The sequence below is a fragment of the Cynocephalus volans genome, chromosome 1, assembly GCF_027409185.1.
Source record: "Cynocephalus volans isolate mCynVol1 chromosome 1, mCynVol1.pri, whole genome shotgun sequence".
Classification (NCBI taxonomy): Eukaryota; Metazoa; Chordata; class Mammalia; order Dermoptera; family Cynocephalidae; genus Cynocephalus; species Cynocephalus volans.
Window position 1 is genome coordinate 183,577,075 of NC_084460.1, and position 16,289 is coordinate 183,593,363.

At 48.6% G+C, this 16,289-nt stretch overlaps 1 protein-coding gene across 1 annotated transcript in view; it reads left to right on the forward strand.

Annotated features, from left to right (window-relative positions):
• SIM2 (SIM bHLH transcription factor 2) overlaps positions 1-13,356 on the forward strand; it is a 45,610-nt gene extending 32,254 nt beyond the window's left edge. Inside the window, exons 8-11 of the mRNA XM_063115761.1 lie at positions 7,933-8,080; positions 9,405-9,573; positions 10,182-10,587; positions 12,917-13,356. Of these exons, the coding sequence (XP_062971831.1) occupies positions 7,933-8,080; positions 9,405-9,573; positions 10,182-10,587; positions 12,917-13,356 (1,163 nt within the window). The remainder of the gene's footprint in view (positions 1-7,932; positions 8,081-9,404; positions 9,574-10,181; positions 10,588-12,916) is intronic.
• Positions 13,357-16,289: the final 2,933 nt, after the last annotated feature.

Below are 16,289 nucleotides of genomic sequence, written 5' to 3' on the forward strand. Positions count from 1 at the left end.
GAGACATACACGAAAAGGGCGGGAGCGTTTAGAAATTAGACACAGCACAGCTTTCTTTTCCAAGTGGGCTGGAATTGGTAAATCAAAGAAAGCAGAAAGTGGCAATATTGATGATGATTGCTACTGTTCTGTGAGTCTGACCTGGGCTGTGGCTGAGAAACTACCACAGGGATGAGAGGGACAGAGCACACCCCAGCCAGCCTGGAGGAGTCAGGTGTGGCTGTGGGACCCACCGTGAGCCCTCGTGTGCCCCCAGTCTGCCCTCTGCCCACTTTTCCAGATGTGAGCCAGAGAGTGTGGCAGCAAGAACAGCCTCAGATGATGGAAAGTCCATAGCGAGGCTCTTCCCCAAGCACCGGGGTGGGAATTAGTCTCCGGGACTCTCGCCTTGGTTCCGGTGTTGGAGCCACCTGCTGACCTGAGCAGCAACATCCCCTCAGAGCAGCCATGACACTGGGCTGGGACTTGGTGCCCCTCTCCCAGGCTAGAATGCCCCTCTCCTTGGCGTCCTCTCAGGGGACATAGGGGAGCCAGTCAGCAGCCCAAGCATGGCTTTTGGGGCCGGGCCTCATGAGGGGGGCTTTGGCAACTTTGAAACTCTCCATTGGGTGGTAACAGTGGCCTCTTCTCTCCTTCCCGGGCACAGGACTGGGGCCAGAGGGGCCAACTCCAGGCTTCCTGTTCCTGACTCTCCATGCCAGGGCTGGTTGGCATCTCTTTAATTTCCTTAAGCTTTAGAAGCTGACCCTCAGCCTCGCGTTCAAGTGCAATCACTTATTTGGGCAGAAACTGAAACATAGGTAGGGGAGTAAGCAGTGAGTCAGGGAAGAGAAGGAGCCAGAAAAGGGGCGTTGTTGCTGGCTCCTGCCAGGGGCGGCTGGCGCTGCATCCCTGGGGATTCCATGAGCCAGTGCAGTCCCCCCAACCCCCCAGGGTGATGGAGCCGAGGCGTTTCTACACCAGCTCCCGTCTATCCCTGGCTGAGGGCTGCTCCCAGGGCCATCAGTTCCCCAGCTCACGCCACATCTGATCAGAGCAGGCTCTGCCAAAGAAACCTCAGTAGGGACAGTGGAGTCGCAGCAGCATTGCTGTGGCCAGAGTGAGAGTCCAGCTCCTCATGGCCTCTTCGCTCCCTCCTTTCCTGCGGGGGCTGTTCTCTGTTCCAGGCCTCCACAGCCATCTCCTGCCTTCCTGTCTGTCATCTTCTTGTGCACACAGGTCACACCTCTCTCTAGAGGGCCCAACCAACCTTCCTGCCTGGAATCCCTGTTGGCCGACAGGAGTGTCCTCACAGCCAAGCTCCTGCTCTGTGAGGCTGTGGGAGGCCGAGCCCCGTGCTCCCCAGTTCTGGCCCCACTCCTGGTTTGGTGCTCACCGATGTCACCTCTCCTCTCAGGGAGCTTGTCCAGCCACTGCTTGGCCCCTAGAGCCCTGTGCAAGGGGCCTGAGCTTTTGTTTCTGGATGATGCTTCTGTCTCGTGGTGTTCAGATCCTTACAGGGACTGTTTTGGTCCGCTAGGGCTGCCATAACAAAGAACTACAGACTGCATGGCTTAAACAACAGACATTTAAACAACAGTTTCAACAACAGTTCTGGTGGCTGAAGACTGAGATCAAGGTGTCAGAGGGCTGGTTCCTCCTGCGGTCTCTCTCCTTGGCTTGCAGATGACATCTTCTCTCTGTGTCCTCATGTGGCCATCCCCCTATGTGTGTCTGTGTCCCAATCTCCTCTCCTTATAAGGACACCAGTCATATTGGATTAGGGCCCACCCATATGACCTCATGTTACCTTAATCACTTCTTTAAAGGCCCTGTCTCCAAATACAGTCACATGCTGAGGGACTGCCGTTAGGATGCCATCATATGAATTTTAGAGGGACACAATTCAGCTCATTAAAGGGACATTGTTTAATATCTCTGTGTCCTCACCCAAGTAGTAGGCACAGGCCCTTTCCTGTATATCGGCTGGACTGGCATGCTTGGGGAGGACAGGTGAGAAATCTGAGAAGGTAGATGCATTACTTTGAAATGTGACTTTTTAGTCACATGATATAATCATGTGGCCCTCAGGGAAACCCGGGACACCCAGCTGGGGCCTGCCTCCCTTGTCTCTCTGGTTTCTTTAAGGGTGTGAGAGGCTCCTTGTTGTATGTGAGGGGAGCTAGCAGTTTGTGTTCTCTTGACCTGCAGATCCTGGGGGCAGGCAGAGGATGGCCTGTTGCCCAGGAGGGGAAGGGATCAGTATCAGTAAACGCGATGATTTGTGTTGAGAACACTGGGTGGATTTCTTGTGAGCGTGGTTTGGAAGAACCATGATGTCCACATGGCTGTTCTTCCAAGGTAGTTGAGAATTTCCCCAGCTCTCCAGGTAGGCTCCTGTCCAGAGGAGGCCAAGCCTGAATCACAAAAAGAGCACAGGCTGTATCTAATTATTAAAATATTTAAATGTCACAGAAAGGCTTTGAGGCCTGATTATGTGGTTTACAAATTTCAAGCAATAACGGTTATAACAAAATTACAGGACATTAGAGTAGCTAGTATAGACCTGGGGAGAACACACTCTAAATGACATACAGTAGTCACAAAGTCAAGTGCTTATGGGTCAGGCATGTAATATGCATGTATGAGTGGGCAAGTGAAGGGCAGTAGGGAGTGGTGGAGCCTATGGCTAACTGGAGAACACGTGACCCACCCAAAGGCATCGTGAGTAACATCAATTCTGTGCCACCAACAAAGCATATCTGTGGGCACACGTGGTCCATGGGATACCAGTTTGTAATCACTCTATCACAGCTGTGGAACCGGGGACAAAGCTCTCAAAATAAAAGGTAAACTTGAGAGGAGTTTCCAATCAGTTATGCAGGATTTTTGATTGGCATCAAGGAGCTGCTGGCTTCCGTGCTGACCCTGCTTGCCTCTGCATTGGAAATGGACGATGAAGTTTAATTCATACCCTGAGCCCAGTCTGGAGATAGAAGCTGTTTGTCTTGCCAATGAAGGTGGGGGGAAGGCTGCGCACTGAGGGAACCATAAGCAACGAAACAGTAAATAATCGCAGATGTCATCCAGATCCCTGGAAGCAGGTTTGGGACATTTATAGGTGTAGACTATCCCTTCTGCTCAGTGCCAAAGGGAATTCACAGGTCAGACATAGTCAGTCTTCCATGGCCTGTGTCACTTTGGAGACATTCCATAAGTGGCCCTTGTGGACTCTTCACTAGGATGTTCCACTCTTCCCCAGGGCATTCCACGACTTCTTACCAATCAAACTGCCCTCCACCTGGCAGGTAGCATGTCAGGGTTGCATTGGGAAACGCAAGTGTACTGGAGACAGTCCCCAAAGGAGCGTGTGGCTCGGCGTCATCGTAACCAACTAAATTCACTCTGAGACCCCACCTGGCAGAAGAGGCAAGAACTATGAGAGCACAGGGATTGCATTTACCATTTTTATCCCTATAGGGTGACCGATGAGTTTGCTAGGGCTGCCATAACAAATCATAAACTAGGTGGCTTAAAACAACAGAAATTTACCCTCTGCAGTTCTGGAGGCCAGAAGTCTGCAGTGAAGGTGTCTACAGGGCTGTGCTCCCTCCAGAGGCCCTAGAGAAGGAGCTGTCCTCGCCTCTTCCAGCTTGCAGGGGCCCCACGTGGTCCTTGGCTTGTGACTGCATCACCCCAGTCTGCCTTCTTCACACGGCCTTCTCCTCTGCCTCTTCTAAGGATATTTGTCATTGGATTTAGGGTCCATCTGCATAATCCAGGATGATTTCTTATTGAGATCCTTAACTTGATTACATCTGCAAAGACTCTTTTTCCAAATAAGTTCACATTCATAGGTTTTGAGAGTTAGGATGTGATAGGTATCTTTTGGGGGGACACTATTCAACCCATGACAGGCATTTTTGATGTCTTTTTAGTCCTTAAAATCCAGAACAGGAATAGAAGTTATGCTCGAGGCCAGAGTTCAACTTTCCTCCCAGAGGTTGGCTCCCAGATATGGCTATGCCTGGGGGAGAAATTCAGGAGGACTAGGAAGGCCACTTAGTTTTCTGGATAGTATTTTTGGGATTTTTTTGGTGGCTGGCCAGTACAGGGATTGAACCCTGGACTTTGGTATTATCAGCACCATGCACTAACCAGCTGACCTAACTGGCCAGCCTTGGATAGTATATTTATGGAAATAGATTTTTCATCCCAAAGTGGCCTTGGACAACTAAGACTATTGGCTTTAATCTATGCATGGATCATCTTGAACCCAGAGCCATCTTAGACCATGAACTGGAGACACTGTAGAGGCACAGAGGTGCGGTGTAGGCATCTGCCCTCAGGAGCTGATAGGAGACATCTCCTCCACGTCCCTGTCCATCACCACCAGCAGAAGGGCCTTACTTTATAGCCTCTAGCCTGGGATCATTTTAGGCAGCTAATTAAGGATGACAGAGTGGAGGGAGGACTGTAGCACAGAATGTGTGACTAAGTGTGCATGATTTCACCTTGGACGGATATGTTGACTAGTGCCATGGGTCAGAGAGAAACAAAACATAAATTATATGTATATGTCTGTTTGGTCTCTGGATCCAAGCCTCATTGCAGCAGAGTCAGGAGGGTCAGAGGTAATAAAATCTCCGTAATTTCTGTAATTTTATTCTTAGTATACAATATTTGGGATGAACTGGCTTCATTTTATCAGGTAAAGATGACTACGGATAGGTGTTAGAAATGTTGCAAGAGATAAGAGGAAGTATGAAGTACAAGACAGGAAAAGGAAAAGTATATAGTCATAATCCTAGGACTTTTACAAACCCTTCTAGGAGTAGATTTCAAAGTTGAAGAGATCTATAAGCATTTCCGTGGAAGAAAGCATGACATCTCAGGAAATCCACAGACGGGACTTCAGTTTGATCATGTCGCATCTATTAGTTATTTTGGTGCCATAGGAAAATTGCCTGACTGAGGCTCCCTTAAAAGGTGGGCTTACCCCACCCCAGAGAACCTTCTGGAGGCCACTGCCCCCTCCTCCCACAGTTGCCACTCTGAGAACACCCGGGCTGCACCCTCAGGCTTTGGTGGCCCCAGTTTCCTAGCCGTGCCCACCTCCCATGGTTGTGGAGGGGGTAGAACGAGGCAGTGCATATGAAAATGAGCTGGAAATAGAAACCATGTGATTTTTTGTTAAAAAAGCAAACCCCAAAAGGAGGTGCATTATAAAGCTTCTCTATCCTACTGCCTCTGTCAACACCCTTCAGCGTGGGTTTTGTGGGTTTTGTTCCCACCAGGCGAGTCTGTTGAGATGCCATGTTAAGTCCAGGCAGAAAAGGGCTAGTTCTGTGCTGTCTCTGCCCCCGCAGCGCAGTGGGATGGCTGTTACGCAGTGGGACTGCCAGGGACCCCAGCTCTGGCCCTGAGGCGGGTGGGCTGGTGGATATTGTATTTCTGCTTCGCAACCCCCACACAAACTGCTTTCCCATGTGAAAAATAACTACTTTTTCATTCTGGTTATAAAATTCAAACCTCATCGTTGGAAATTTAGAAAATCAAGAAAAGCTAAAAAGAAGAAAATGAAAATTACCTGTCATTTTCAGTCAGATAATGAGGGTTGACATGTACTGAGCCCTTCATCTGTCTGCCACTGTTCTAAATCTTAAGTAGTTTGTCTGATCTTCATGACAACCATATGATGTAAGGACTATGGTTTTCCTCTTTTTATAAATGAGGAAACTGAGGGACAGGGAGATCAGTAACTCATCCAAGATCATGCAGTTAGCTTGTGAGTGTGCTTGTACCCGTGACCACTTGGGTTATACTTTATACATTTGTGACTATTGTATTTTCTTCACTTAACATTGTATGATACACATTTCCCTTAATATTACACATTCTTATTAATCATCATTTTAATGGCTGCATAGTACTCCATAATTTATGTACTCTTTTCCCCACTGTTGAACAGTTAAGCCTCCCCCAGACCTTTATTCTGAATTTTAAGCAAGACTGCAGTGACTCTCTTTGCTTATAAGTCTGTGCTTGCATTTCTCATAATTTCCATAGGCTAAATTCCTAGAAGTGAAATCAGTGTGTCAATGGGCATGAGCTATCAGATTGCTTTCCAGAAGGATCAAATCTATTTGTCCTCCCATCAGCACGTGAAAACACCTCTCACCAGGGATTAGCCAGCATCACCTGCTGTCATTACATTATTTTAAAGATAAAATTCATATAATATAAAATTCACCTTTTTAACCCTCGTCACTGGTGTGTAGTGTATTCACGATGTTGTGTAACTATCACCTTTATCTAATTCCAGGACATTTTCATCGTCCCAAAAAGAGGCCTGTCATTTCCTGTCCCCCTCCTCCTTCAGCCCCTGGCAACCACTAATCTGCTGTCTGTCCCTGTGGATTTGCCTATTCTGGACATTTCATATAAATGGAATTGTACAATATTTGTTTCTTTTTTAATGTCTGCTGCTTTGCTAGGTGTATCTACCTTCGAGGTAAACAAGTGAGCGGAGCCCTTTGTCATTTTGCCCATTTACATCTATTCTTTAGTAATTGTTTGTTCATGTCCTTTGCCCACATTATTTTTAGGGTCTTAGTGTTTTCATCAATCTGCATGTACTGTTTATATATTAAGGCAAGTAATTCCTTGACTATTATATTTGCAGCATTTTTTCTTCTGCACCAAAATATTTTCATGTGGGTGTTAAAGTGGATGGTAAAGAGCCATCTGCAAAGTGACAAGAAGCCTCAAAAGGCAGTGGAGGGCCCAGGGGGTGTTTGGGAAGAGGGTGGGGGGGGCTTTGTCTAGTGGAACAGCACAACGGATGGGTTGTACATGAGCCCTGGGGCTTTCCTTCAGCGTCAGCTAGCATAGTCACAGACCCAGCCCCTTTGGCCACCTCCCCAGATCTCTGCTCAGACAGCTGCTAGTTAGGGACTGGAGGCCAGCCCTGCCTTGAGAAGTAGGAATGTTCTGGAGCTGGAGACCGGGGGTCCAGGGGTGCCTTTTTAGTATATGTGCTGCCGAAGCGAGCACCAGGGGTGCCTTTTTAGACTTGTGCTGGCCTCCCCCTCCCTGGAGAAGGTTAACTTGGCTTTCTCCTCTCCACTGCCCACCTGCAGGTTCTGGCACTTTCCTCTCTGACCAGCCCTCCCTATCTGCCTCCTCAAAGGCTATGGGGGGAATTGTCGTTTATGGGTGCACCGAGGCTTTGGGTGAGCTGTCAGAAGCCCAGAGTTTGCACCCATGCACAGAAGATGGGCCCACAGGTCCCATTTTCAGCAACTGTGAAGCCATGCAGAGGCCCTTCCTACATGAGCAACACAGAAAGTTAATGGGCGGGCGGAAAACTGGGGTTAATGGAAAGGATACAGATGGCAAGAGAGTAACTCACGGCTTGCTGCTAATACAGTGTCCTAGTGGACAGCCAGCCAGCACCAGTGCAACTGAGTTGAATGCACTTAGTATTTTGTTTTAATATCTACATCACTCACCCCGTGCCCATGAAGGGTTTGGGGGATTAAAATATAACAGTGGCATTTTGAAACTAAAAGACAAATCCAATTTTCTCTCTCCAGTACAAACGCTGTTTGGGAGCTGTCTCCCCTGCTGAGAGCAGCGGCTGATCATTAGAGTTCTTGATAGGGGAGGGGAGGAATCCTTGAAGTTGTGGGCAAGGTTCTAGTGTGTGCGTGCGTGCGTATGTGTGTGTGTGTGTGTGTGTGTGTGTGTGTGTGTGTGTGTGTGTGTGTGTGTGTGTTGCACAAGCATGCACCTCACTGTGGAGAAAGCCCACCCCCCCTTGTCAATCCTCAGAGGTGTCCGTGGCTCCAGAAAGGTTCGGAAGCTGGGGTATAGGTCACATGTGCGGGCAGCATCCCGAGGAGAGGGCCTGCGACGTGTTGGAGGATTCATGTCACCTTGTGCTTGCAGTGCTGGTGAAGGGCCAGGTGACCACCAAGTACTACCGGCTGCTGTCCAAGCTGGGCGGCTGGGTGTGGGTGCAGAGCTACGCCACCGTCGTGCACAACAGCCGCTCATCCCGGCCCCACTGCATCGTGAGTGTCAATTATGTCCTCACGTAAGTCAGACGTATTTGTTTCTCTCCTTGGTCTCTTTTTCTCCCCGCCTCTCATCGGACCACTCCAATAAGCACCATCTCTCTCTCTCTCTCTTTCTAAAACTGGTCATTTGTCTCCTGTTTTGTTTTTATTTGAACAATCTATTTCTATGCTCAGCAGTGGGGCCAGGGCTAGGCAGTGATGGGAAAGTGAAGAGGGAGCCCTGCCTTGAGCGTAGCTTAGGATCCCAGGATCCCAACACAGAGCCCAGGTGAGGGGCCTGGGTGCACAGGGGCACGGGGGGGATGCCCCCATCTTAAACAGGGTGCAAAGAGGGTGTACGTCCTGGATCAGAAATATAAACTTGTGCTATCCATGTCCACAAACATTTGGGACATCTTGGAGGCCCCCGCCATTTGGGACAGAGGAAATCTCCAATTTTTTCCCTGTCTTCCTATATAGCCTGTTGCAAATGATGGTGAATATTTGCCCCTTAAAAACCCTGGAAAGTCAAGTTCAGTCGCAGATACTTTCGTGGCCATTCAAAGCAACAGGAAATAGTCTACCTGGGACTGTGTATTACTCTCCACCCACCGTGGCTGTTGTATATGAATTCACCTTGCACCCAGATCTGCCCTGTACTTGATGCCCTTGAAGTTCTGCCAACGCCCCCCCCCCCGAAAAGGTTTGTCATTTGTGTCCTAAATGCATTGAGGATTTAGGCTCCATGTTTCTTCATAGAATGATTGCCAGGTCCCTATGTGTTTTAGAAGTAGAATGATTCTTGCAAAACTGCAGGGCAGAAAACATTATAGCCCCTTAATTATTCTCGCTGAGCAGCCAGGTGTGGGCTGCTACTTTGGGCTGACCTTGCCTTCTGTGAACAAGACGGTGCCAAGTTGGCTCTTTTGGGCAGAGACGAGCCCCTGCCTCCCAGGTGCTACACAGAGATACTCATATTGAATGTGGGTAGACTTATCAGTGGTATTTCTGCCCTTTTCTTTTTGCTTTGTCAGCTTTCCTAGCAGCCCATGGTGTCCCCAGGAAATGTGTTTGGGGCTTTATAGAGAACTCTGTCTTTTTGGAGAGCACTGCACTGACCTCCCTCTGTCCTGCCAAATAATACTAACCTCGCTCAGCATTTCCTGGGGTCGCCAAGCCCGGGGCTGTAGGTGGCTTTTATAAGGAGGGTGAACTGTCCTCTTCTGAAATCCCACCCGCATCCAACCTCAGGGACATGACACACTGGAACCCTGGGGATGAGCTTGCTCAGGGAATGGTGCAGGGGAGCCGCCCTTCCCCCACTGCTTGCTGGACATGACTCGTCCCACTCTCACTTTCCAGGGATATTGAATACAAGGAACTTCAGTTGTCCCTGGACCAGGTGTCTACTTCTAAGTCCCAAGACTCCTGGAGGACCACCTTGTCTACCTCACAAGAAACTAGGAAATTAGCTAAACCCAAAAATACGAAGATGAAGACAAAGCTGAGAACAAATCCTTATCCCCCACAGGTAACGCGCATGTCCTGCAGGGGCGGGGTGCCACTGACCCCTAGTCGGGAGCCTGGGACACCTGGACGTGTTAAGAAATGATGAGCCTCTGCGAGCACAGCAGGCATCTCCTCGTTCAGAGGGTTCCCTGTGGAGTGAAGCAAGGTCCCTGTGGATGTCCTGCCTACAGGGTAGCGACACAGGCTGGGGAAGGCTGATACCCAGGTGGATTAGTTACGTCTAGGAAAAAAGAACACTAAATTGGGAACACACATCAGCCTGTTAGAATCCACATATATCTGGGTTTGAGCAACAGTATGTTGTATTTCCGTAGCATTTTTTGAATGAAAACCTTCCCTTTTTTTTTTCTTTTAAAGTCATTTGTGAGCTATCAGAAATAGCATGTCTGGTGTGACTGGTGTTGTCAGCTTGGGTGGGGGATTCCTTTCCACCCAGGGGGTGGGTCACTGGGTGACTGCCGTGCAGCCAGTAGGACCTCACAGTGGTGATGGGGGTAGGTCCAGCCTTGGGACGGGGCTGGGCCCCTTAGGAGGGGATTTTGTGGGGCTGGAAGGCAGCTCACCAGCAGCCCCTTGGCTGGCCCTTCATCCATCTTCTTCGCTACGCAGCAATATAGCTCGTTCCAAATGGACAAACTGGAATGCAGCCAGCTCGGAAACTGGAGAGCCAGTCCCCCCGCAAATGCTCCGGCTCCCCCAGAACAGCAGCTCCATTCAGAAGGCAGCGACCTTTTGTATGCACCGTCCTACAGCCTGCCCTTCTACCATTATGGACACTTCCCTCTAGACTCTCACGTCTTCGGCAGTAAAAAGCCAATGTTGCCGGCCAAGTTTGGGCAGCCCCAAGGATCCCCGTGTGAGGTGGCACGCTTTTTCCTGAGCACGCTGCCAGCCAGTGGTGAATGCCAGTGGCATTATGCCAACCCTCTAGTGCCTAGCAGCCCGTCTCCAGCTAAAAACCTTTCCGAGCCTCCGGTGAACACTGCTCGGCACAGCCTCATGCCAAACTACGAAGGTGGGTCATGTCTGCACATGGGGAAGGGGGTGGCCTGGGAATAGCGGGGGGCCGTGGCAGTGGGTGGAAGGTGGAAAAAGAATCCACAGCCTTTGGGAAAACGTTTCCTGCTTCTAAGTAGGACTTGCTATGCATTCCTGCCCTCGGTGCAACTGCATCACGAGAAAGGACTGGGTGACAATCTACATGCCCAGTGGACGCCAGAGACAGTATAAAGGGCAAAGAAAAACCGAGTATCTAGCCTCCACATAAATACTGGCCTCGTTCACTCTCCCAAAGTGAGACAAAGTGATTTTCAAAACCAGCTCCCGTGTACTTAGAAAGCCCCAGCTGCATTTATTTTACAAGATTATTCTCCTCTCTACCCGAAAATGAATGTGAGAAGAAATAGCCTGTTGGTTTTCTTCCCATGCTGGTTTTCAAAGTGTGAAAAACAATAGTGGAAATTCCTGGGTTTGGGGGAATGCCTCTCCCCAACCAGGCAAATAACATAAACCCTCCAGGCCTCTGTTTCTTCACCTGTAAAATGAGATCATAAGCCGTGTAATATGCCTCCCCCAGGACTTGGCACACAGGAGGGGCCTGCCCAGTACATGCTAGTTCAACAGCCACAGAGAGATGGGAATGGCCTATTAGCCTTCTTTTCCTGGTGGCAGGCAAGTGGATATCCTCTGTGGAGGTGCCACCAGCTGCCCAGGACTCAGACAGACTTCTGTTTGCTCACCAGACCAACCCCATGCAGAGGATGGAAGGTGAGGATTGAGGGGTAGCTGCAGGACATATATTCCTGTTTCACCCAGACCCAACCACTGCTCAGAGTGTAGACCAAGACAGTGCAGATGTCCTGCAGGTGCCACTAAAATGCAAGTAATGTGACCTCAGGTGATGTGCCCCAGAAAAGAATCACACCAACCCCTACTTAAAGAAGAGCATTCTCTCTCTCTCTCTCTCTCTCTCTCTCTCTCTCTCTCTCTCTCTCTCTTTCTGGAGTTGGGGAGGGCTCTGCCCCTCCTCAGGTCGCTTCCTGTTTTCTATGCAAATCCCGGGAATCTCTTGCTGTGTTGTGATTCAGTCTTTACAAGGCTGTGATCCATTTCTTCTCCAAATCTGAGAAGCCGGATAGATGATGGGAGAAATCTGAGCTTCTTGGAGATCACTAGGACTTTCAAAAGTAGGCAACTTAGAAAAGCCCGCAGCAGCTACCAGGGCTGTTCTGCCTGCCTTTTGGCCTGGGCCCATCCCAGGAGCCACCGATTCCTTAGATTTGGGTCACCACTACCCATCAATGTATTGGGTCTCTTACATGACCAAGGAAGGGGTTCCCCCCCCCCAAATATTCAGGAAAAGAAAGATAAATCAAAGGGTTTTCACAACAGATGAAAATATTATCCACTTGAGACTGACCTGAAAGAATAAATTTTCTTGGTGTCTGCAAGTTGGCTAATGATACAACACACAAGATTTGATTTTTTTTTTTTTTTTTTTGCTATTTTAAAAGTGAAAGAGGTTAATAACCATCTCATTCATCACAAGTTTGGTAAAAAATGGACCAAAGGTGCCACTTTGAGGCACTTTGTGGTCTGCTTCCTAGTCTTTTTGGTATTGAAGGAAGACAAAGACTGTCACAAGGTTAAAAAACAAAAACAAAAAAACAGGGAGCTAATTGATTTTCTGGCATCCCTTTGAGCAGGGATGGTTATGACTTTATGACACTGCTGAACAGAGCAGGGTGATTACCACCCCCTCCACACTGAAGGATAAGCAAAAATCAGGGCAACTGGGGCCGTCTACCACTAGGGTGGGTTGTAGCCTCTAGACACCTAATCAAGTGGCTCCTAGCCCATGTGACCCTTGAGCATTGAAATGTGGCTAGTGCCATGAGACTGTGTAAAGTATGCAGTGCATTTTGAAGACAGTACCCCCAAAAAGGAATAAAATACCTCAGTAACTTCTAATATTGATTACAAATTCAAATAATATTTCGGATATGTTATATTAAATTAAGCATATTATTTAACACAAATTCCACCCGTTTCTCTGTACTTTTTGTTCTTCCCAGCTGGGGGGTAAGGGGATCTGAACCTCTGACCTTGGTGTTACAATACCTGCTCTAACCAACTGAGTAACCGGCCAGCCTGTCTGTACTTTTTAACGGGGCTCCCAGAACATTTCAAATTGCATCTTGGCTTGGAGAGCGCGGGCCTGCAACGCACAGGGGTCAGGGCGACGGCCACCCCGAGGGCCGAGCACGTGGGTGGCGGGGGGAGCGGTTGCTTTGGGCATGCCCCTTCCTCCCCCGGTGCGTCTAACGTGTCGCCTGTCCCCGCAGCGCCCGCCGCAGCCGCCGCGCGCAGGTTTGGCGAGGAAGCCGCGCCCCCGCCGCCGCCGAGCTTCCCGAGCTGCGGCCACTACCGCGAGGAGCCCGCGCTGGTCCCGGCCAAGGCGGCGCGCCAGGCCCGGGAAGGGGCGCGGCTGGTGCTGGCGCGCGCGGCGCCCGAGTGCTGCGCGCCGCCGGCCCCCGAGCCCCCGGGCGCGCCGGCGCAGCTGCCCTTCGTGCTGCTCAACTACCACCGCGTGCTGGCCCGGCGCGGGCCGCTGGGGGGCGCCGCTGCCGCCGCCGCGCCCGGCCTGGCCTGCGGCCCCGGCAACCCCGAGGCGGCGGCCGGCGCGCTGCGGCCCCGGCACCCGAGCCCCAACGCCGCCACGCCGCCCAGCGCGCCCCTGCCGCACTACCTGGGCGCCTCGGTCATCATCACCAACGGCAGGTGACCCCCGGGCCGGCCCGCGTCCTGCCTTACCACGCGCAGCAGATTTGAGAGGGGCGAGCCGTGTGTGCACGCCGGAATTAACTCATCCAGGGACAACTATTTAAACAGCAGTCCGCTGCCCACTTTTAGATTTTTACCGTAGATGCCATAAACGCTGGCGTAGGGGACCGAGACGCGGCCCGCTGCTGGGGAGAAATGAGCGCCCAGCCTGTTCTCCCACAGCCTGGCTTTTTGAGCGCTGGGCTGACGTCCCCGATGTCCCACGTGTGACCTCAACCACCCCGTTGTTGGGGGAACTTGGTTTCCTCGGCTCGAAATCAGGCTTAATGCATCTTGCCTCGCCCGCAATGCTCCATGAATAGTACACGGGGGGATGGGAGGAGTCTCGACTCCACACACATTCTCCACTGTAAGGAGCAAACACCCACCCTGACATAGTCGGAGGTTCCAGTTTGCTAGAGGACCTGGAAGGAGGCAGCCTCCTGCACTCAGAGCCCTTCTAGATCCTTAGGTAAAGGCAGAATGTGCTTATGGTTAAGTCCTACGAGTGCACAACTCCACTGACTGTAAAGGTCATTCATGAGTCTATTTTTTTAACCCTTTCTTCAATACAAAAATCTACCAACGAGAACTAAGGGTGAACTTGCAATTCCACGTTGCGTGTGTGTGTGAACACGGGGGTGCTTCACAAGTACATTGGCAAGCTTTTCTTTCCCCCAGCCCCTGTGAGCCCCTATGAACTCTTGATAATACCAAGAGTAGCACCTTCAGAATATAGGCATTAAATGCAAATATATATATATATATACAGCCAGATATTTTATGAGAATGACCCTGTCCAGCTTAATTACATGGCAAAACCCCTCTGGCCCACACAGATTGTAATTTGCTAGGCTCGTGTTTGCTACAAGTAGTGCTACTAAAGTTAGTTAAATTGCATGTGCAATATGGAAAACTGTCAATGGATTGCACCTTGTGGAAGAAAAACGTGCTAAAGGGATGTAATGAAAACGATGTACACATTTTAAGCCTTTTCTGCATTTTATACATAGCAAGACAACTTCATATGAACATGTCATATGTAACAGGTAAACAGAAATCCTTTTATAAAGCACCAGCAGTGTTTTAAAAATATGCTTCCATTAATTTTTGCTTTATATTATTTTTGCTTAATGGTTTCACCATTTAAGAATCCTGTCATGGTTCTGAACTGGATTAGCACTCTCCACACTATAAAGACTGCATCATTTTGCTGCTTTTTAAAAAATGGTTTACCTTAGGAAACCCTTTCCATCTTTCTGAATGGAAAGAGGTTTTCACAACTGTTTTTAACTCAGCATTCTAGAATCAAAGTGTACCTGCACCGATTGCTCTCAAAATGTGAACGATCTTCTGCCAACCCTGCAAAGACCTGACTTATTTCCTACAGGGTGTCAGTTGGCTTTATGGTACAAGTTAAAACTGGCAAATTTAGGAACATGTGTCATACAGCAGAGGGACTGGATAACAAGAAGGGATGCACACACTTCTCCAATGCATTTAGTTATATACCTCATTGCAGGTTTTTGTGAGAGTGTGTGAACACATAAAATAAGCCTTCGGTATTCTTTTTTTATGCTCATGAGTCTCGTAATTAAACCACAATTTTTGGAAGGTGAGGGTTTGATTAGCAGGAGATATCACCAACATTTTTCAATAAAGTACTGCAAAATGCTTTTGTGTCTACCTTGTTATTAACCTTTGGGGCTGAATTTAGTAAATATAAACCATGAGCTTTTGGAGCAGTTTGATTACAAAGGTTACTGTTGAGAAAAAAAGACCCTATTATAGATTTACAAAAATGATCAAGTAGGCTTAACAAAGAATGCATATGTACTTGAAAACTAAAATGTGTACTAGGGAAAACTTCCTTGTCTGAACAAACATCAGGTTTTCATAGCCTAGAACACGAAGGAAGAGTCCTACACAGGCAGGCTTCAAGACAGCCAGGGGCTCAATGCAAAGTTAACAGGGCAGTTACCATGGCAACCTAATATTGTTACCTCCATCTTTAAGAGTCTGCACATTTAAGCTGGGGAGATCATTTCTTGACTTCTGTGAGGCTCTGGCAGGGAAGAGGAAGCATTGTAATAAATATGCCTCTTTCACACAAAAAGGAAAAAAATCGGAGTGGGCCCTAACATGTACCATGTTGACAAAAATGCCAGATCAAATGGATTTGAGAAATAAGCCCAATTCAAGCCTGGCTCAGCTCTCCACAGGGCCTCCCAAGGAAAGGAATTCCTTTATGTTCTTGGAAGCCCTTTTCTAGAAAAGCCATTCCACTCATACCTTTGTAGAGAAGTGAACTGGGTGTGAAGGGCAGCCCTGAGGAAATCCGTTAAGAACCAGTGTTTTCCGCCCCCTTCCCCCCACCGCTTTCATTCTTTTCAAAGTCCTATCAGCCAGGCCTTCCGCTTTCCCAGCCTAAGGGTGGGAGAGGTTTAATACAGTCAGTGGATCCTATATAAAGTCCACCCAAGTTTTAACTTACTGGAACTGTAAGGCAGTTCAGGCAGACTGTTGGGGCTGCTAGAGATAAAATGGAATAAAAAGAACATTTTCCAAATAAATGACATAAAATTACAGTAGCTTAAAATTTTAGTGAATCGTAGCCCTTGGCTTATCTAAAATGCATTATTAATGCTATTCCTAAACTTAAGTATCATATATAAGGTTAAAATCTTGGAAGAAAAAACTTAAGACAAAAGTCAAGCAGCTTTCACAAAAGAATAAGCAAAACCCTAAAAGAACAATAGAGAAGAAGTTAAATTTATTTCTCACCTCAATTAAAAGGTTTTTTACTTTTGGATTGTGCTTTCATTCTTTAGAGTAACACTATTTTTCTTTTGTATGATGCATAATACATTTGTCAAAAATAAATCAAAAACAAAA